Source organism: Ceratotherium simum, chromosome 8, assembly GCF_057802395.1.
Source record: "Ceratotherium simum simum isolate JZ-2026a chromosome 8, ASM5780239v1, whole genome shotgun sequence".
Classification (NCBI taxonomy): Eukaryota; Metazoa; Chordata; class Mammalia; order Perissodactyla; family Rhinocerotidae; genus Ceratotherium; species Ceratotherium simum.
Genome location: NC_141907.1, coordinates 40,171,800 through 40,194,084, shown reverse-complemented (window position 1 = coordinate 40,194,084; position 22,285 = coordinate 40,171,800). Strand labels below are relative to the sequence as shown.

At 36.2% G+C, this 22,285-nt stretch overlaps 1 protein-coding gene across 10 annotated transcripts in view; it reads left to right on the top strand.

Moving 5' to 3' along the window:
- The window catches only part of FRYL (FRY like transcription coactivator), a 248,264-nt gene that overhangs the window by 203,193 nt on the left and 22,786 nt on the right, over positions 1–22,285 (top strand). For all 10 annotated transcript variants that reach the window (XM_087434284.1, XM_087434283.1, XM_087434278.1 and 7 more), the window contains 11 exons: positions 1,322–1,416; positions 2,488–3,095; positions 3,388–3,485; positions 7,628–7,798; positions 9,404–9,544; positions 12,062–12,259; positions 14,926–15,087; positions 15,215–15,289; positions 15,612–15,788; positions 19,399–19,602; positions 21,815–21,982. In XM_087434284.1, coding sequence (XP_087290410.1) covers positions 1,322–1,416; positions 2,488–3,095; positions 3,388–3,485; positions 7,628–7,798; positions 9,404–9,544; positions 12,062–12,259; positions 14,926–15,087; positions 15,215–15,289; positions 15,612–15,788; positions 19,399–19,602; positions 21,815–21,982 — 2,097 coding nt within the window. The remainder of the gene's footprint in view (positions 1–1,321; positions 1,417–2,487; positions 3,096–3,387; positions 3,486–7,627; positions 7,799–9,403; positions 9,545–12,061; positions 12,260–14,925; positions 15,088–15,214; positions 15,290–15,611; positions 15,789–19,398; positions 19,603–21,814; positions 21,983–22,285) is intronic.

Sequence of the window (22,285 nt, the reverse complement as noted above, 5' to 3'; positions counted from 1 at the left end):
CACACACACACCTGGATATTATCCTGGGATGATCACAAGGTAAAAGATGTAGAAAGTTAAATTTAAATATAAAGTAGGGCCGGCCCTGTGGCTTGGTGGTTAAGTGCGCGCGCTGCAATGCTGGTGGCCCGGGTTCGGATCCCGGGTGCACATTGAGGCACCACTTCTCCGTCCATCCTGAGGCCGAGTCCCACATACAGCAACTAGAAGGATGTGCAGCTGTGACATACAACTATCTACTGGGGCTTTGGGGGGAAAAAATAAAATAAATAAAATCTTTAAAAAAAAAAAATAAATATAAAGTAGAACATTGGATTTCATTTATTGCACTTGAGAACTTATGTCTGTACAGACTGATGATTTTATTAACATTGTTCTAGACACTGGGAATATGGTAGTGAATAAGACAAAGTTCTTGGCATTCTGGAGCTCACATTTTATTGGGGAAACAAGCCTTTAATCCACCAATAATACATAAAACAATTTTACCTAGACAAACGCTATGAAAATAATAGAGTAGAGTAATGGGTTAAGAGTGATGAGGGAGAGGGAGTTGTTTTATATATGATCATCTGAGAAGGTAATATTTGAACACATACTTAAATGAAGTGAGTCCATTGATAATTTGGGGGAGGACGTTTCAGGCAGAGGGAAAGAGGACTGACAAGTGCAGAGGCCCTGAGGCAGAAGCAATAGGCTTTTTTGAGGAACATCAAGTACACCAGTGTGGCTGGAGTGTATTGGATGGGGGCGTCCAGAGGCAGGAGACTGGTGAGGTATGCAGGTCCAGACCATGTGAGGTCTAGTAGGGAAACTAGATGGGAAACCACTCAAAGGTTTTGAGATGAGTGTGATGGATATAATTTGCTTTTTGTAAAAGTCCCTCTGGCGGCCAGATAGAGTCCTTAGGACGGCAAGAGGGGTCAGTTATGAGACCATTGTAAGAGTCCAGGCTGAAATGGTGGTAGCTTAGATCAAGGAAAGCTATGGAGGTAGAGAAAAGGGGTCAGATTTAGGATATATTTTTAACGTAATATTTTCAAAACTTGCTGATGGATTTGATTTAGATGCGAGAGAAACAAACAAGGATGGTTCCTAGATCTCTGGCCTAAGCAGTTTTGAGTGAATTGTGATGCCATTATAATCAATTTATACCATTAGTTTGATGAGTTTTCATCAATCAGCAAGATCATGTTGCTTGAGAGTTTAATCATTTTGTAATATTAATGTAGAGTTTGTTCTATTTTTAAATCTCATCGGGAAGTCCATTGCAACTTCTTTTTTCCAAAGCATAATTAATTAAAATCTGCCTTTTTTCTAGGGATTTGTGATTGAGCTTCTTCTCACGTTGGAGTCTGCAATTGATACTTTGGCTGAAACCATGAAGCATTATGATCTTCTTTCTGCCCTTTCTCAGTAAGAATTTAAACCAGGCAACCTGTAGGGTGGAATATAGAACCTCAGTAGCTGAATATGTATAACCATAATATTATATTGTTCTAATATTAGTAGTAAGAATAATACAAAAAAATCCAGATAGATTACCAGTGGGAAAATGAGCCTCAGACAGTGAGGATGTGAGAAAAGTCACAACTAATGAGTGGCAATGCTGTTCCTCCAAGTCCTGGTCAGAGATCTCTCTGCTGTGCCACGTGGGCTTCATTGACAAGCTCCCTTCCTGCCACAATCAACATCCCATTGCCCCCCTCAGGACTCATACCCCCCACATATTGTTCCTTCTCCCGGGCACGGCCTCTCCTCCCACTTTCTCTTCCTTGAATTGATCCCAGAATTGATTTATCTTCAAGTCCCATCTCAAATATCACCTCCTAGCTACGCATTTCTAACTCCCCCAGGGTAGTGCTAATTATTCCATCCTTTGGGTTCTCATAATGTTTTCTTTATATTTTAATAACAGCAATTAACAGGCTATATAAATTTATCTATTTATATATCAGCCTCCCCCAGTAGACTTTATCTAATATTCCTCTCATTTTTGCATACTGCTGGCACATATAGAAAGTAGTTTGTAATTATTTTTTTTAATCAATGATAATTGGATGTGAGGGAGAAGGAGAAATCAAAAATAAATTTTTGAACTTGGTTCTTTTGGAAAGAGTGTGCATGGACAGAAATAGAGACATCAGGACCATCAAGTTCAGGGATAAGACAAATGATGTTTGCTTTGGACATGTTTAGTAAATTCCAGAGCTGAAAGTTATCAGTGATTACTGTAGCAGTATTTGCACTTCAAGTCAAATCTCGTCCAACTCAAAGGAAACAGTTGAGCACAGTAGAAAAGATACTGTTGTACATTTTCTTTTAATATGGAGGAAAGAAATGAAATTTGATTAAGCAAAGTCAGATATGCTTAAAAATGATTTTTCCTGGTAATGGTTACCATTTTGCAGTGTTTTCAAGAGTAAAATTAACATAGCAAAAGAAGTGATTGTGCATGCATTCATGTTTGTTTTTTTTTTTTAAAAGAACCTCATACCATGATCCTATAATGGGAAACAAGTACGCAGCTAACAGGAAAAGCACTGGACAACTCAATCTAAGCACAAGTCCCATTGATAGCAGCAGTTATTTGGGATATAACAACAATGCAAGAAGTAACTCTTTGAGATTAAGTTTAATTGGTGACCGAAGAGGTGACCGGCGGCGGAGTAACACACTGGATATAATGGATGGACGGATAAACCATAGCAGTAGTTTAGCAAGGACTAGAAGCCTTTCCTCTCTGAGAGAGAAAGGAATGTATGATGTGCAGTCCACTACTGAGCCTACCAACTTGATGGCCACCATTTTTTGGATAGCAGCATCTTTATTAGAATCGGATTATGAGTATGAATACCTCCTGGCTCTCAGGCTTCTCAACAAACTGCTTATCCATTTGCCTTTGGATAAATCAGAGAGTCGAGAGAAGATTGAAAATGTACAAAGCAAACTGAAATGGAATAATTTTCCAGGCCTTCAACAGCTCTTCCTTAAGGGTTTTACCTCAGTATCTACACAAGAAATGACCGTGCACCTCCTCAGTAAACTCATCGCTGTCTCCAAACACACATTGGTGGATCCTTCCCAGTTGTCAGGTGATGTTAACAGAATTGCACCAATTCTTTGCTTTTTAATGTAGTGAAATGTTAACTAATCATTTGTTTGGAAGTCTACTAATTTCTGCTTTTCCACAGTTATAGTTTTTTTTTTTTAATGTGAGATAGCTTAAATTCTTTGGTAAAAGCAAAAAAAAGAATTTAGAAGATTGAGTACCCCAGGAAATAAAAAGAAAATGGTTTCTGTGAACCATTGAAAAAAATACCTTTAACTTTTAAAATAATGTGCAATAAAATTGGTTATTGTTTGCTTTTTTTTTTTTTCTGATAGGCTTTCCTCTTAACATCCTTTGCTTATTGCCTCACTTAATCCAGCATTTTGACAGCCCAACTCAGTTTTGCAAAGAAACAGCTAGTCGAATAGCAAAGGTAAGCAAATGTTATGCTGAAAGAAAATGCTAGAGGGAAATTTTTCTGGAGTTTATCTTAAGGGGGGAATCTCTTAAAAATCATTTTACTATCATTTCCTATGTGAATTTTGCATCTCAATTTTTATTCTTATGCATATAAAGGGCTTACATAGTAATGATGTAAGTTACAACTGCTCAAATGACAGTGAACAGAATTGTTTAATTAGAGTAACTCTTCTCTGAGTCTGAGTCTTTTTCTGCTCCATTTCCCTACTTTACCTCTCTAATTCATTCATTTATTGACTACCAAATATTTACTGAGCACTGGGTTAGGTGCTGGAAATACAATGATAGTCAAAATAGATAGAACACTTACCTTGTGGGCCTTATAGTGGGGGTGCAATCAACTAAGTAGACAATGCGAGTAGAATCTGATAAGGGCAATGGGACATAGAGTCCTCTAGGGACACAGAAAGCAAACGTCTTCCTTGAGGAAGTTATATCTAAGCAGACACTGAAGGCTGAATAGGAATAACCAAAGTAAGATCCCTGGGTGAGAAACAAGAGCAGGACTGAGAGCAGAAGTTTTCTAGGCAGGAGAAACTTGCCTGTACAAAGGCCCTGAGGAAGGACAGGGCATATTATAGTTTGGGATTCTGAAAGTTCTCTCTCCCTGTATGTTTGCCTTTTTCCTTTTAACACTCTCTTAATCTTCTCTCTCTGCTCTGTTCGTTCTTTTTCCTTCCTTCTTTGGCTCCTTCCCTTGCACTGTACAGTTCTGAAACAGGAACGTAGCTATTTTTAAATTGTCTGTTAACATTTGCCTAAAAGTGTTATAGCTCTTAATCTTAATTTTAAAAGAATATGATTTTGACATTTTATATTTTTAATAATTTCTTCTCTTAAGAACAATCAAGATCTCTCAAGTACCTTGCATTCTGCTTAAACTTAGTTCTTAATTAACTTTTTTTTTTTTCATCAATCATTGAGTCTTGGGAAAAAGGCTCTTCAGACCGAAAATATAAATAGTTACAAGAAGGAGTTGTATAAATTTACGAGTAATATACATACAACAGGAAATTAGGTGAACTGGGGGAGGTAAGTGAATAGCAACATCAGTAAGATAATCTAGCTAAAGCACTGGGAGAAAAATCGGAGAAGTTTGCAACAGGAGGGAGCAAGCAAGTAAAATTCTCTGGAAGAACTTCTTATATAGGCAACTTTCTAAAAGCTGAGATTCAGTTAACAAGTAGCACAGCAGTAAATGGAAAGAGCAAGCATGCAGAAAGCCAGATAAAACACGCCCCTCTCCATGGCCCAAATCTTGACACTGGTCAGTGCAGATTTATCTCTGGGTGCCAAGTTAGTGAGAAAATGCCAGCAACCCACTTAATCACATTGACAGGAACAAGAGTGAAAACCTTTTCATTATCTTGATAGATAATATTTAATAAATGAAAAGGAAACATTTAATAAAATATCTGTTGAATCCACTGCTAATTAAATTTCTAAATCAATTAGATATGGAGAGAATCTTAACATAATCATTTTAAAAGCATGTATTTAAAAAGAAGAGCCATTATTCTAGTTAATGGAAACATCTTAGTTTTGAATATGATTATTTGCCTAAAAAAACATTCAACAGTATGTATTTGCATTAATGAAGTCTAAAAGTGACACAAAATAAATAATTTATTAAAATGACTTTCATTGTAATATGCTGACACATCATTAGAAAAACGTTGTAAGAAAGAAAACATAAGAGGGAAAGCATTTGGAGTTACTTTGAGATATGAAGAAAAGCCTGAATCCCCTAATAAGGGAAGTAGATGCATTTAAATGGCAGCTGAAACGTGTTGAATAACTTCTGCTAAATGCTGGGCTACGTGAGGAGCACAGCCTGGCCTGGGCCTGGGGGAAGCCCCTTGAGTGTGGCGCCCCTGCCGTCGTGACCAAGGCCAAGCACGGGAAAGTCCCAAATATCTTTTCTGTTTTTAAGAAATCAAATATGGCTTTCTATGAGTCATAAATTGTTTTTAAGTCTGTTTTCTTCCTGTTGAGCAGCACACAAAGGCTTCTTCTCTATGCTTTCAGCAACCTGCAGGATGTGAATTAAATTGATTCCTTAATTATTCTCTCACTTAGACTGTTGAGAGTAATTTTCTGCCATTATGTGCTTCCTCATTATGCAAATATCCCCAGTGCCACTGTTTGTGCCCTTGGAGAGCACAGAATTTCAAAATCAGGCAACACTTAGGACAAATATTGTCCTCTTTAGCTATTCATTATGGCAAAAATAGTATGCTAAAAAAGTTTGTTATAAACACATTCTTTTGGGATCATATTTTAACCTGGTAATTCAGAAATTCCAAAATTAAATCTAGACCATTTGCTTTATTATAAAATTGCACAGCATGTGTTCCTAGGAATTTTCTTCCTTTTCAAAAATAGGTTTTAAAAAATATTCTCTAAAAAAACATTCTTCAAAAATATAAGAATTCTATAAGAATGTTTTATTCTTGAGGAAAAATTTTTATATTTTAAAAATTTACTTTAAAATTTTAATTAAAAAATGTACTGTAAAGAATTTACTTTAGGGCAGGCCCCGTGGCTTGGCAGTTAAGTGCTCGCGCTCCGCTGCTGGCGGCCTGGGTTCAGATCCTGGGCGCGCACAGACGCACCACTTGTCCGGCCGTGCTGAGGCCGCGTCCCACATACAGCAACTAGAAGGATGTGCAGCTATGACATACAATTATCTACTGGGGCTTTAGGGGAAAAAATAAATAAATAAATAAAATTAAAAAAAAAAGAATTTACTTTAAAATATGAAAATTTTTCCTGATGAATAACAAATTGTGGAATTATAAAATTATGTGATTTTTTAAAATAGTATGATTAATTATTACATTTTGAAATACCAATGAGAAATGTCAACCAAATTTTTCTTTTTTCTTCCTGGTGTCTGTTTAATGGCTAAAAAGGCTAATGCATGAAATCAGCTGCTTTTAATGATTTTATAAAATAATTTCCAAGGTACTGTATTAACAGTATCTGCATAGTCTTACATACATGCGTATCTCAGGCCTATCCAGTGATAATGTCCGCATGATGAATCAAAATAAAAGTCAGTTATATTCATCTGAAAGTTGAAAATATATATATTTTAAAAGGTAATACTCTATTTTCTTTATTAAATGTCCTGGGCAGTTTGTGAAAATATATTTAAAACATCAATAAGATGGAAGATTAAGCAAGGAAAAAGAAAAAGGGAAAACTAAAAGAAATTTCAGTGAGGCTGGCCTTCTATGATAGATAGGGATGAAAGAATAGCGTGGCCCTTTTCCAGTTTTTTCTGCATTGTTCACATGTCCCCCAGAGGAGGCTAAGGAACATCCTCACCAGTAACTCAAGGAACAAACAGACTAAGAAGATGCATTTGGTCAGTAAGATCCTCCCAAACATTTGTTGATTCAGATTCCATAGTACTGTATCAAACAAACTCTAAATGATTGACCAAGGACCCTAAGAGCTTTAGGTGATTTCCTGAAGAACAATTTGGGGTCCACCCTGCAGATTGCCATTCATTGGAAATGCAAAACTCAGTTTTATCAGAGCTGCAATGAAGTCCTTTGAATACCTCACACACCACGTTGAGGCTCTCTGCGATTGACTGCTCTACTGAGGGACCCTGGAGAGCTTGAGACTAAAGCATTTCTTCTTTGGCACAGCAGCTCTGACCTCCCTGAGAATTCCCAGGTTGACCCTGCCTGTTTACTTGTGTACTGAACCATAGATTTTTACAAAACACAACTCTTTTTACAAAAGTTACAAAATAATATATAGGGTTTACAAAACCATGCATGGGTTTTTACTAAAGACAGTTTTACAGAGCATCAGACTGAAAAAACCATACTATTTAACACCCATGGAAGTGCTTGATATATTAATCATCTTTCCATATTATCTGTTAAGTTATTCTCTTAAGAATGCCTTGTGCTTTTTTCTCTTCTGTTTAACTCTTCTACTGTATTGAAATAAAATGCATTAAAGCTTCAACATATCCATCTAATATTTTCATTAAATAAATGCATTTAGTATAAAATCAAGTTTAAACTGATGTCTTTATTTTAGGTGAATGAAATTATTGTATTTGTTTTTTAGGTTTGTGCAGAAGAAAAATGCCCCACGCTTGTCAATCTGGCTCACATGATGAGTTTGTACAGTACACACACGTATTCCAGAGACTGTTCTAACTGGATCAACGTAGTGTGTAGATACCTGCATGACTCCTTCTCGGATACCACGTTTAATCTTGTGACTTATCTTGCAGAGGTAAATTTACGATATAAAGGGGATGGGGGTTTAACTGCTCTGTGGCAAAATTTTCAAGTAGATTTATTTCTAGAAGCAGCACTGATACTAACTAATCTTCAAATCGTCTTTGAGAGTAAATACAGATAACATCTTTTTTTAAAGAAAAATATAGGCAATTCCTTTCAAATATAAAGGAAGTTTTTATAAAGTTTTTTTTTCCATTTTTAGTGTTTATTTCTTCATTTGCTGCTCTTAAGTGATATAAACTCAAAATAATGTAAACCTCAACTTTATTTAAAATGGAAAATGGGTTTTTGAGTGTATGTCCTCATTCACTGTCCTTAAGTGACATAAAACTCAAAATAATGTAATTTTATTTCAAGTGGAAAGTGGGTTTTTAGTAATCTTGATCCTAAAGAATGGTTATAATTTTTGTTTCTACAAAATTAGTTCTTGACTTTGAAATCCCTTCTAGAATAATACAGCATGCAAAGGCATTTCTGCTGGGTAAGTTTTTCTTTTGATGATACATTTGCTTCTGAATCTAAAATATGATTTTGGTGGCTAAAAATGGATTTATAAAAAAACTAGCCCTAGAACAGCATAAAAAGTTAATATTTGTTGAGGAAGTAACTTTGTGCTTAGAAAAGTGAATTACTGAGTAGATAGCCACAAAGAGAATCTCAAAAGGAAAACATTCCTAGTCACTAAAAATGTTTGTCAGCTTATAATAAAGTAATACCTTCCTTTTTAAAAAGTCAACCTCTAGAAATTAAACCTAAAACACTGTATAAACTTAAATCATTCACAACTCAATAAATATTTTAAGTATTGCTCATAAGACTTTAACTTAGCTTCATCAGTGATGTTGAATATCATAAAATGCTTCAGGAGTGGTGTGAATTCTTCAAGTGTTGATTTTGATAGGTTTGCTCCCATCAACTGTATTTGAGAGAGTGGACAGTGTGAGCTCTCCACCTGACAGCTTCCTGACCTGAGTGAATGCAAGTCTCTAGGTTTATCTTACACCTATACCTTTAGGACAAGAGCCAACATAAAACCAGGCCTAACCTCCTTAATTGGCTTTGAATTTAAGTGCCTTAGACCAGCTTCACATAACTCTCAAAGTATTACTAACAACAGTTCTAAAGCTAGTTACATGTATTTAAAACTATATATATTTAGTTACATTGTCCTGCAAACCCTATGAAGTAGGTGGTATTGCTATTTTATTTTTAAAAATCAGGCTTAGAGAAGTTTAGAAACATGTCCAAGATCACATAGCTAATAAGTGGCTGGTGTGAATGGGTTGGGAGTAGTTACTCTTTGGTGATGGTGGTATAGTGGTTTTTCTCTTAACCTAAAATAAATGGTGTTCAACTAAATTAGCTAAGGAAATAAAATAAAATGCTAAGATTAAGATGAAAAATATTTAATTCTCCTTTCTGTACCAAGGACAAATAACAATAATAGACATTACCTTTTACCTTTATTAGTCTCTGGATTTCTAATCATCTAACTATAAATTCATGGCTTAAATCTATTGTGTTTTTCAACATCATAAATGTAAATATTGAATTTTCTTTAACCTGATTAAAGTATACCTTTTAATATTACTTTTAGCTGTTAGAAAAAGGATTGTCCAGTATGCAGCAATCGTTACTACAGATCATCTATAGTCTTTTGAGTCATATTGACCTGTCTGCTGCCCCAGTCAAGCAGTTTAATCTGGAGATCATAAAGATTATTGGCAAATATGTACAGGTGAGTGACCAGACAACTTACGTATAGAAATATTCATCTCAAAATGATTAATAATCATAAAAATCAAACATCTTAAATGTTCAAGGGTAGGGAGGTGGCTAGTCCATAAATCATGTTTTCAGGAATATCTACAATGTAGAAAAATGTTCTCAGTGTAAGTGACAAAAAACAGAATCTGAATGGTAGCATTGGTCTGATTCCTAATTTGAATTTTAACCATTACATCTACAAATATACATTTCAGTAATGGCTAGAAAGGATGTCCACAAATGGCAGCAGTCACCATCTCTGGACGGTACAATTGTGACTCTTTGTACCTGTCTATTTTTAATCAGATTCTACATCATGAACAAATGTTACTTTTAAAAACAGAAGAGCTCTTTGAAGAGTCTGTATTTTAGAGTTGCTTTCTGTGCCTGATAAAAGCACCAGAAGTTTAGAAAATAGAAAATCAGACTTGGTTTTAATGTAAGTGATGGCAAGCCAACCTGGTCTGTACTAAATTTCACCTACGAACTATCTGTTAAGAAAGGCTTTGCTGAGCAGATCAGTATTGTGGATACAACTTATCAAAGAGAGCAAACTCTTTAAGAACCTGAACAGATTAATATTTTGTGTTTCTACTCCAGTTGTATTTGCATTCACTAAAGCAAAACTTACAAATGGAAATACTTGGCTAGCAATGAGTTTGTGTCCTAGTCCATATCTGAAAGTAATAAAACTGGGTTAAAATGTTTTCCATTATTCAGTTAGGTAATCCAGATTACTTTTTAGATTCCCTTGACAATTGGTGATTGCAAAAGCCTCAGATTTCTTTGGTGACCCTGTGTATCTTCTCTATCTTATCTTTTAATGAGTAAGGCTTCACCAAATAACAATTACATTTTTTTTTCTAAAGCACATTTCTCTTTTCTTCTTAAGGTGTAAAGAAGTTAACTCATCAAATATTTGCTGGATCTCCCACAGAAACACAAACCACATTGAGTTACTAATTTATGAAACACAGATACATTTATTTTGTTCAGAACCACAAGCCCACATGCCCACTGGGCAAGCAAGTTACCGTAAGAGAGCATGAATTTATGACTAAGTAAATTGCACATTCCCCATCTAAAAGGAACAGCACAACTTAGCTTCCTCTAACAGTTACCATGTTGGAGTACAGGCCCAGTGTGGCCAGAACTTCAAATTTTTAAAGAGAAGCTAGAAATCTGGGTTTTTCTGTAAAATCGCCTAATTTCAAAATGTTGACTCAAATTTCAAGTTTATTTTTAGATGTTGTATGAACCAAGGTCATATTTAGCTGATGGGTCATGACAGATAGTGACTTGTGCTTTATTCCAACATTAAACAATTTACAGAATTGAACTCCTGATAATCTTTTACATTTAGAACACAACTACCAATATAATTTATGGAAACATCCCTGAAGATGTTTGAGCATTTTACAGTGCCCAGAGTTTCTAATTATTTCTGTCAGTAAAAGATGATGATTTCTACTAAGCCATAACTTTGTTAAATACAAACTGTTTTTTACAGTAATATGCTTAAAATGTCATAAAATGGACAGTTTTATTGTTATTAAATATTTTGTGCTTTAGATGTCTTCATATCAAGATGTTCTTAACTCAGTTCTATGACTCAGTTCTGCCAAGGATTTTTTCACTTCCTGTTTTTAAAAGTGGCATTTTTTCCTCCCTCAGAATTGTCAGCTGTGAAACAATATATATCATACAAGGTTGAGATGTGATTTTAGTACCATAAATTTAAAAAGTAGTTTTTTATATGTCTTCTTTTCAGTAGATGGTAAAAGTATTATAAATTCTTTATTAGACATTGATTCTTATCCATATATACATCTGTCATGTAAATCATTCCTAAGTTATATTGGTAGAAATATACAAAACTAAAAGCAGAAAAATAACTCAAAAAACATAGCCATCACATATGTAGGGAAAACAAAAACTCACCCTGTACAACTCAGTAATCCCTGAGAGCATCACTTTAGCACAGTTATTTATGCTTATTATTTGGGGCTTGGGTCATCAAGAAAAATCTAAAATGTTTTTAGTATTTTAATATTTTTATGTCTAAAAAAGAAAGTATGCATTAAAAATTATCTCCAAGACTTAAAATAGCTAAAGTTTAGAATCTTAAGGCCATAAACTTCATTCATCTAGAAAGCTGACACATACACAAGCTACTGCCAGATGACTGTATTAGACTTTCTAAATTAATAGTATTTATGAAGCACTTATTGGGAGAATTGCAAAGTATCCTGAATTGGTAGCATTATTATGTCTATGGTGTCTCATAAATCTGATAGTACAAATAATAACTTGTTTTCTTTCCTTTTGTAACTCAGACTCTCTGTGAAGGACCTCAAAGTAAAAATGAATAATTTACAAGAGTTTTTGTAGAAACAGTATTTTCATTGTCTACAGTGTACACTAAATTTTTGTTCTTAGGGAAATATGTATTTGTAACTTTTATATGTCTATTATTTTTTTAAACCAGAGTCCTTATTGGAAGGAAGCCCTTAACATATTAAAACTGGTGGTATCTCGCTCTGCAAGTCTTGTTGTACCCAACGATATTCCCAAGACCTACGGAGGAGATATAGGTTCTCCTGAAATATCCTTCACTAAGATTTTTAATAATGTCTCTAAGGAGTTGCCTGGGAAGACCTTAGATTTTCATTTTGATATATCTGAGGTAAGATGCTCAGGAATTGATACAGGTGCTCTATTGGAAGTGTTCATTTATTCATTCTCTCATTCAACAAGCATTGAGCTCATACTCAGTAGTAGATGCTGTGATAGGTTCTGTGAAAATGGGGTAGGGGTGAGGAGAAGGCCTACTCTCAGGAGGCTTACAGTCTCTTGGGGAAATAGGCCAATAAACATTGTGGTAAGTGCTTGGTCTGGAAGTAAGTTAAAAGTACTATAGGAATATATAGCATGTACATCTAATCTGAGCTGAGTGTTGAAAGATAAGTAACCCCAGATGTATCTGGAAGTTTGAGGAGGAGAGATTAAATCCAAGAAAAAGCAACATGTGTGAATGAAGGTTTATAAGTGTGAGAAAGCATAGTGCTCTGGAAACTTGCATAGCACAGAAGCACAGAGTACAGAGAATGGAGGTAGAGTTTAATGAGAGATGAAGCTGAAGGCATAAGGAGAGACAAGATCATAGGGACCTGGCCTGCCATAGTAACAAGATGGTTTTAACTTGAAGCAGTAGGAACTCTTAAAGGATTTTTAGCTGGAATAGGACATACTAGGATTTGTATTTTAGGAAGGCAACAGGTTGGAAAATAGACCAGGGAGGAGGGAAGAGAAATCAGTCAGGAATTTGTTGGAATAATTTGGGTAAAGGATAACATTGGACTGTCCTTAGGCAATTGCAGAAGAAATGAAGAGAGAAAGAATGGTTTTCAAAAAGACTGTGGAAATAATTGACGGGATTTGATGGGAAGGAGAGGAGGTGCTTAGTGAGGAAGAGACATCAAGGATATGTTGGTACCATTCAAAGAGAATGGGAATTCAAGGAGAACAGATCTTAGCAGGGAGGCGGAGGGTGGTGGTGAGTTCAGTCTTGGATATATTGACTCTGAAGTGACTGCGTAACATACCAACAGAGGTGCCTAGTAGGCAATTAGATTTTGAGATCTGAAGTTTTAGAGGAAAACTTGGGTAGAAGTAAAAACACTAAGGTTTTTTATAGTGTTGGTATAAGTGGATAGTTGAAATTGTGGAAGGAAAAATAAGGCTAAAATAAACTGAGACCTGAGAAGCCAGTATTTTAGGGCTAGACAGAGGCAAGGCCCACCAGTCCAGAGGGAACCTGGGCTCCAACTATGTCACTTATTAATACAAATCTCATGTAAAGGCTTTTGACCCTTGCTGGGAACCCCAATATTTTCTTTTCTCCAATACCTGAGCCCACTCTTGGTGGCTTTGGTGGCATTGAAATGGTCTTTTACAAGCCAAAGGAAGAATTTTTCAAGAGGGAAGTTATTGATCAAGTATTGCAGAGGAGTTAAGAAAGATAAAATTGAAGATCTAATCACATTTTAATTGATTAGGATTATATAGATTAAAAGAAATTTTTTTTGCAGGTTAGTCTTGGTATTAGAATTTATCCAAAGCTTATTCTTTTTTTTTTTTTTGATAGAAAGTATGTTTATTGCTAATATTTTAGTTAATATCATCTGAGAATTTCTAACATAGAGTACAAAGCATGGGAATATGATAGAGAAACTGGGCTTTCCTGTTCTTCTGAGTCAGAAATAGATGATGTAACAGTTATTTTGTTTGAAGCAGTGATGTGAGTTCTCAAAACATTTGATATACTTCATTTCAGTTTCATCAAAAATTCCTAAGTACCTGCTAGAGATATACTTGAGGCACAGAGATGAATCACTTGTGGTCCAGGGGACTCACGTGTAGTAGGGGAGACAGGCACCTAAACATATCACCATCACATGGTAAATGTCCAAGTATAATGACACATAGGTGGAAGTGGGATCAGAAAAGGCCTCCTTGAAAGTCTGCAGTCACCGTTAAAAGATGATTAGGGGTTTGCTTGGTGAATATTCCATGCAGAGGGGGCAACGCAACGTGCCAAAACACAGGTCCATAAAAGCACAGTATGTTTGGGAAACAATAGGAAGTTCAGTTTTGCTGGAGTGTGAAGTTCAGGAGGGAGTGGTAGAAGTTGATGATAGGGAGATAAGCAGGAACCAGATCATAAAGGCACAGTATAACATGCAAATGAGCTTGCATATTCAAGACACTTCACAAAGCCAAATAAATGTAAATGAGTTTTGGATCATCACAGAATTTTTACTGAAATAAATTTTAGAAATATTATAAGTCAGATTTGTAGTAAGACACTAACTAACTATATAGATATCTTTGTCTTTGGAGTTACTTATCTTGAATATTTGCGAAACCACATTATTGAAGTACACTTAACAATATGCATTGAAAAAACACCAGAATGTTAACAGACATTAAGTCTGAGTGGTGAGATTACAGGTGATTTTTATATTTTCTGAGGTTTCAAAGAGGATATATTTTATAACCATGGGGGGAAAGGTGGAGGTGGTGGTTCTTAAAGAAAGCAGATCTATCTTTAAAATAGGAACAAGTTCTCTGATAGTCTTCTCAGAGACTCGTTTCCAATAAAGTGAAATCTCTTGATTAAAAAAAAAATACATCATTACCTTTGATTTTTGTAACATCTACCTCATGCTAAGTACTCTTTCTCCTTATGCAGTTTTTTCATTGTTTGTAAAAAATGTCGTTATAGATACACTATTAACCCTTTTATATTAAAATATGTAAGTCAAACACTGGCATTTTGTTTCTGTGTAGACACCAATTATTGGAAATAAATATGGTGATCAGCATAGCGCAGCTGGAAGAAATGGGAAACCAAAAGTTATTGCTGTTACTAGAAGTACTTCTTCAACTTCTTCTGGTTCTAACTCTAATGCCTTGGTCCCTGTTAGTTGGAAAAGGCCACAGTTATCACAGGTACATAAAAGAATATCCAAATTGAACGTTCATATAATAAGAATCAATTTTGTTTTATGTATGAAAAATTGAGAATTTATCTTATTTTTATCAGTAATCCTAACATTTGAATTTTTTTTTTCTTTAGCGAAGAACAAGAGAAAAGCTAATGAATGTGCTTTCTCTCTGTGGTCCAGAATCTGGCCTTCCGAAGAATCCATCTGTGAGTAATTGTAAAGGCATGTGTAAAGGTTTAAAAAATCACGTTAGTCCATGAAGAAATGGAAATTATTCTGTCTCCTTTTCTAATTTACCTTACTTATGGTATTAACTAAGAATGAAAAAATATTACTTGTCTTTGTGACACTTGGCAGCTATGCTAGTTAAGTATTCAACCAGTTAGACATTAACATGAAGACCAAATTAAAGCTCTGAATTGACTGACAGATGAGGCCTACGGTGGCTCTTAGGGCACTAATGTCCTGTGTGCAGAGTGACAAAGCTGATGGATGGCCTCTTTTTTTTTTTTTTCCGGCGGGGGTCAGGTTGTATTTTCTTCCAACGAGGATTTGGAAGTTGGTGACCAGCAGACTAGCCTGATTTCTACAACAGAAGACATAATTCAGGAGGAAGAAGTAGCTGTGGAAGATAACAGCAGTGAACAACAGTTTGGCGTTTTTAAGGATTTTGACTTTTTAGATGTTGAATTGGAAGATGCAGAGGTAAAGATGTGGGCTTTCTGTTATAGTATCATAGAAAAGTTGCAACTGTATGAGAATTAAGGATTTGACCATAGAATCTTTCCTTATTAAGGTCAGTGTAAGGTCAAAAAGGTAAAAATCTAAATTGGGAACTAAATGTGATTAGTACATTTAGTCAATAGCAGAATAAGTCTGAAATAAGAGGAAAATCTAATTTTTCATCTTTATCTTAAAAAATATACAGTAAAAAATTGATTTCTTCAAAAGTATTTTTTAATTTAGAGTCTACTTAGACTTAAATGTTTTATATGAGCTATACAAATTAATGTGCAGCAGAATAGTAAAAAAATCATATTAAAATTTATCAAACACAATTTTAAAGTATAAATATAAACACTAACACTAATTGACCATTAAGAAGGCTTTGGCTCTCTAGAACTCTTTCCCCTGCAAAATGGCTGATATTCTTCCTATGACATTCCTCACCACTTTTTTCCTTATGACGCAGCCAGTTCTCTCAAATACCTCACGTCATGTAATGCCCAAAGGGCTTTCTCTTCTAAAATGATTCAGTTTACATTAAACTGATAGTTGTGTCACTTTAGATGCTTTCTAAATGGAAAATGCAACTCAAAAAGTGGATTTATTAGTTCATAAAACTGAGATGATCCAGAGTTAGTACTTATTTAGATATGGCTCAGTGAGGTCTCTGGTTATTTCTCTGCAGTTCACTAGGCTCTGCCCTTCTCTGCAAGTCAGCTTGACCTCAGACAATGGCAAGATGGTTATGTCCACACGCAGCAGTGTTCAGAGGAAGGGAGGGTTGCTTCCAGAAAGGCTCTCATAAAAGTGAAGAAGTTGCTCTCCTAAATGCTTTTAGCACACTTCTTGTCCTTAGCCCAAGTTGGGACATGTGCCAATTTGTAAAACAATCATTGTGGCAAAGAGAATAGAATCGCCCTGGTTGTCTTAGGCTATTTGGAACCTATTCCTGTAGCTGGATGTCAATCCCCTAAACCACAATCACCTAAACCTGAAACGTTTATGTCAAATAGGTAAAAAAAAGTTCATTCTAAATTTTTACAAATATCTATATGCAAGAAGCCCAAAATGCCTGTATCAAGTATCCATACCATGTCATTGATGTATCTCTCTCCAAAGAATTTCAACTCACTCGTGTAATTCGTATGCATTCATCAACTCTCTTCAAGGGATGTTTCCTTTGGCTCTAATAGGTGAAGTGGGGGAATGAAATGTAATGGTCTGTTCCATGTCACACCCTTAGTTGTCGATAGGAAACAGTTTAGGGAAGTCTTCCTATATGCTTCAGCCTCCTCTGCAGATATGAGAATATGACCATGGTGCCTCAGAGCCAAACAGATACCCTTACACTAGCTTAGGAGCTATAAGGCTCCTATATAATAGTTCTCTGTTTGTATATTCCCAAAGACACAATTGTACAGGTTCATAGGAGCCCAAGAACAAGTATTATTCAGCACCTTATAGGGCAGTGGCTTTTAAACTTTTTTTGACTGTAATTCATAGTTAATACATTTTATATCACATCCATGTATATATATATAGACACACCTTTAAAAGTTTTGAGAATATGCATCCTTACTCTATGCCATGCATACTGATATTTTCTATTCTCTTCCTTTCATTTCCATTTTTTCCAAAAAGGGCAGGTCACCATCCTCTAAAATTGATTTCACTCCCACAATTTGAAAAACATGCAGGAAATAGGATAGACTTGCACAATCAGGCAAAGAAGTGTGGTGGGTTGAAGAGACCTGCTGCCCTGCCTCAAGGGCATGAGCAGCTTCTAAATTCTTCTGTAGTTATTTGCTTTTTTCAGTTCAGATTTTAAAATTTCTAAAGGCAGGCTGTTGACATTTTTGTAATGGTCAGGTTATATTTTTTTGTTTGCTTTTTTTTAAGAACACTGTAAATGCTTTTGGGTTCATCTAGTACTCTAAAATGTCAGTAGTAATAAATGTGGCTTTTGAATAGAACCTTAGTCAGACTGAATTAAAGACGCTTATTGTCGTTCTGTCTTTAATTCAAGTCACTGTAATTTGGGGAGGGTAGTGCTAATTTATGCCTCATAATGAGGCCAAATCAAATAATAGAGATTTTCTAAAACCTAAATATAGTCTTGCTTAAAACATGGTAACAGGAAACACTTTGCTACAAAACAAACTTAACAGCTGATGAGACTTCTAAAATATCCCCCAACCTTGAAAGCCCACAGTGTGTATTCATTCATTCGCCAAATATATATGAAGGGTTGGGGCCATTATTATGTGTTATGCTACATAATAATATTTGAAATATGTTCTAGGAAGGCAGCTTTTCAGACTCTGACCTGCAGAGCCCTAAGTTTTCTAGGATACCCTGAGAACAGGGCAAGATCAAGGGCCAAATAGGCAGAGCTCCTGGCTGGCTTTTTCAACCAGAGCTGCTCTGGTTTTGTTCATCAGTTTTGCATGGTTGACTTCCATCTTAAATTGAACTTGAAATAAGTATTTCTCTGCCTTATTAAAAAAAAAAAAAAAGATTTGAAAACCTCTATTCTGAACAATCCCTCTCGAACAAAGGAACACAAATAAATCATATTTTGCTAGCCAACTCACTGTAATTTGTCATATCAGGGCTTAAGTAAGAGTGTAAGAATTACATCCTTACAAAAGGAGGATCAGCTTAGAATAACAGTAATATAACTTCCATAAATCCGTTAGTGGGCTGAAATTGAAATTTGTCATATTTCCTCTTGACCTTTTGAAGTTGGCAAAGGTTATGTTTTGATAGCTGTAATCTTGATTTTAAACTATTTTATAGTAAAAAATGACCATTGGGTTTAGCCAGAACCATCCTACAGACTAAAATAATTGTGACCCTGTATGTTGTCAACTGAATGTGGATATTTTAAGTCAGTTTTGCCTTGTATCAATTATTAAATCTATGTAAACTTTGAAGATTTTCTTAGAGTTTGTGTTGCCAAAGTGTATCATAGAAATGTTGTTTTAAGTGTCTGTCTCTGAGTTTTTCACAATATATTTTGCATAAAAAAAAGTAATTTGAATCACATATTGGCTTCCTGCACAAAGCTTAATCCAGAGCTTGAATCAGTCTTTGGGTTTGAGAAATCACGACGAGTTTTCCCAAAAAGTGTAGCGTATATTTAAATGTTTGTCTTCGTTCTTTCTAATTCTGTGTGTTTTCCTTTTTGCTAACCAGGAGCTGCAGGTAAGTTGCAGCCTGGTATTCTGGATTGTTTATTTGTTGTCATCTGTGACGTACTTGTCTTCTTTGTAGTCTCATTTGTGTTTGTGTATTAGAATAGAAGTGGCCTAGATAGTAGATTTAGTTGGTCCCCAGTAATACAAGATAGAAAGTCAAGAAAATTATTCAGTTAAAATAGGTTATCAACCAAATATTTTGATCTCTTTAAGTATAAGTATTTAATGATGTTTTAAAAGTTTCAAGAAATTGAAGGGCTGATTGAAACTCTGCTTATGACAATGCACTAAGTATTTCTCATCTTGGTATATGTTTTCCTAGTGTATTGCATTAACTATATTTATAAGCATGCATTTGAGGACTTACAAATCCTGTCTTGCGTTTCCAGGGAGAAAGTATGGACAATTTCAACTGGGGAGTCCGCAGGCGCTCACTGGACAGTATTGACAAAGGGGACACTCCATCCCTCCAGGAGTACCAGTGCTCCAGCAGCACCCCCAGCCTGAACCTGACAAACCAGGAGGATACAGACGAGTCCTCAGAAGAAGAAGCGGCTCTCACAGCAAGCCAGATACTCTCACGCACGCAGATGGTATCAGTTACCTTTTTATACAGTGACAGTTGGTCTCATTTTCCTCTTAACCTCCAACTTAGCAATTAATGTTTCATAATTTTCTGATTTTCATTTCAGTTTGGGTCAAATGCACACACTGGAATGAAAATACAAAATTGCAGTGGTAATGGAGTATTCTATTATTCACGACAGAACTAAACATTTAAGTTGATACTAGGCCTCCCTTAGCAGCTAAGACATATTTTATATTGCTTCTCTCCTAGTAATGGTGGTTGTTCTGGGCACTTTTAGAGGCCCTCATCTTGAATGATGCATGTTTTTGGTATCAACGTGGATACCAATACTGCTTAATTTGCTACCCGCTCTTCTTTCCTAGTTAACATAGAAAGATAGAGCACAACAACTTTGGTCTCTTTCAAGATCAGGTCAGTTACATGGAGGTTCTGACTTGTATCCCAAGAGCTAGACAGCACAGACTTAAAGAGTCAGTGAAAAATGAGATAATGAACGCTGGAAGAATAGTCTGTTCATTCAGAAATGTGAGGTGGAGAAGAAGGCACTCAAGATGCAGGATAGCGGGCTGGAACTTGAAGATGGCAGTATGAGGAAAGAGAAGGCGTGGAAGGTATGGAATAGCCACCATGGTACATGTGGTAAGGAATCAGCCGGTGATGACCAGGCGCCAGCTACAGTTACACAGCTCCTATGTGAGTGCCTTTTTCATACTAAGCTCTGCCTCTCTTTAATTTGGACCCATTTGCTCCACACTCAGTCTGCTGGTGAAGTGCTGGCAGTGATGTTGAAGGGCAGGGGCCGAGCTGGCTTTAGACAAAGTGTCAGGTTGTCAGTTTGTGGTTGGCTTCCTGTCACCTCTCCTATTTTGTCATCTCACTGTTGCCCCAATGTCTTTCAACGAACTCCCCATTTAAGTATTAAATGATAAGCCATTGCTGATAACAATAGCAATAGTTATCACTCACTGAGTGTTTAAGATGCACCAGGCTCTGTTCAAGGTGTTTTACATGGGTTAGTCACTAGAACTCTCCCCACAACCACACAAGGTAAGTGTGGTTATTGCAGTTCTGCATATTGAGTGACTTGTCTCAGGACACACAAATTGGGTTTGAACCAGGCCATCTGCCTCCAGATCCATGCCACCTAAGGCTTGGTCCTCCGTGGGACTGTTTTCATTTATAGGAATGTTGAGTTAACTGGCAACAGTGACTGAGTGAATGAGGCACAGGCCCTCCCTGAGCCCGACTGTAGGCTCGGAGGCTAGCATCGTGCCACCAACCTGCTGTGTAACTGTGGTCAAGTTACCTAACCTCTCCTGTAAAACAGGACTCCTGATAATATCTGCCTCATGGGAATTTCATGAGGAGGAGAGCCACCTAGCCTATTATAAGTGCTTAACAAAAGTTAGCGCTCATGAGAGCCGTGGGGCGGGATTGACTGTCTCCTTATAAAGCCAACTCTAGTCATAATGGTTGTGAGATAAAAAAGAATTTGAAGTTGCTTCCTCCTCATAGGAAAAAAAAATTAGTTTTTGCCTTTGCCTACCCTGAGTCATGAACTTGATATTTCTTATGTCAAATATTGACTGTGAAAAATTTATAATCCTGCTTGAAAGAGGAAAAATTGTAATATTTTCTTTTTTCTAATTAATTACTACTAGTTTTTAAAGAATGTAAACCCACTAATGATGGACTGCCATTACAACAACTTTATCGGCCCAATTCTTTTTGTCTTATTGAAGTTTTGTGGTATTGCTTCTTGCTTAAATAAGTGAACGGCCAGCCTCAACTTATGTGCCTGCCTCTGAATTAATGCTGCTTCTTGAGAACCCACTGCCTGCTTGGCGCTGAGGTCACAGGGAGGTAAAGAGCCCATGGCCTCACAAGTCCTCAGACCAACTGAAAACACGAGACCTTGCACAGATAGGAATTTCAGTTCAAGATTAGCATGGTTAGGTAGAGCTCTTCCACTTGGATAGTTTTTGTTTGGCAACATTTAACCTACATTAATGGATGTTCCAGTTCTGTTGATGGGTTAGCCGCTTGCATTAACAGCACCAATTCTGGTATAGACTAAAGGGTGGGGGGGAGGTAACCTTACGAAGTCAAAGAAGCTCTTTATAACTAAGCCCCCAAAATATCTTATGACACAGAATATGTTTCAGTGACCACCACTGCCTCAAAGGAATTCCTTATTTTACTGTTTCTCCTTTTAGTTAAACAATGATTCTGCTGCTGATGAAACCATGCCAGAGCATCCTGATTTACTTCTTCAGTCTCAAGATTCCACTGGCGGCGTCTCAACAGAAGAAGTGCTTCAGATCAGAGATGAGACGCCAAGTTTGGAGGCTTCTCTAGATAATGCTAACAGCCAGCTGCCTGAGGTGGGGAGAGTTGGGGGCTGGTGCATGGCCAATCTGGGCTCCTTTTAGCACTGTTTCGTCCCTTGCTTTCCTTCCAAAAGAGTTTTCATCTGATACACTGATTATCTGATTTGTTTCCAGTATTTCTAACCTGTTAGGTTGTTTTAAATGAAATAGTCAAATCTGATGATATGAAAAGTTGATGGATTAAGGAAATGACCTACAGGTTAAAAATAATCTTGAGTGTTTTTAATGAGCATTTTGAGTTGCAGAATGTGATTAGGTTAATGTACAGATGCTTCTCTGGGGATGGTGAGCATCTTC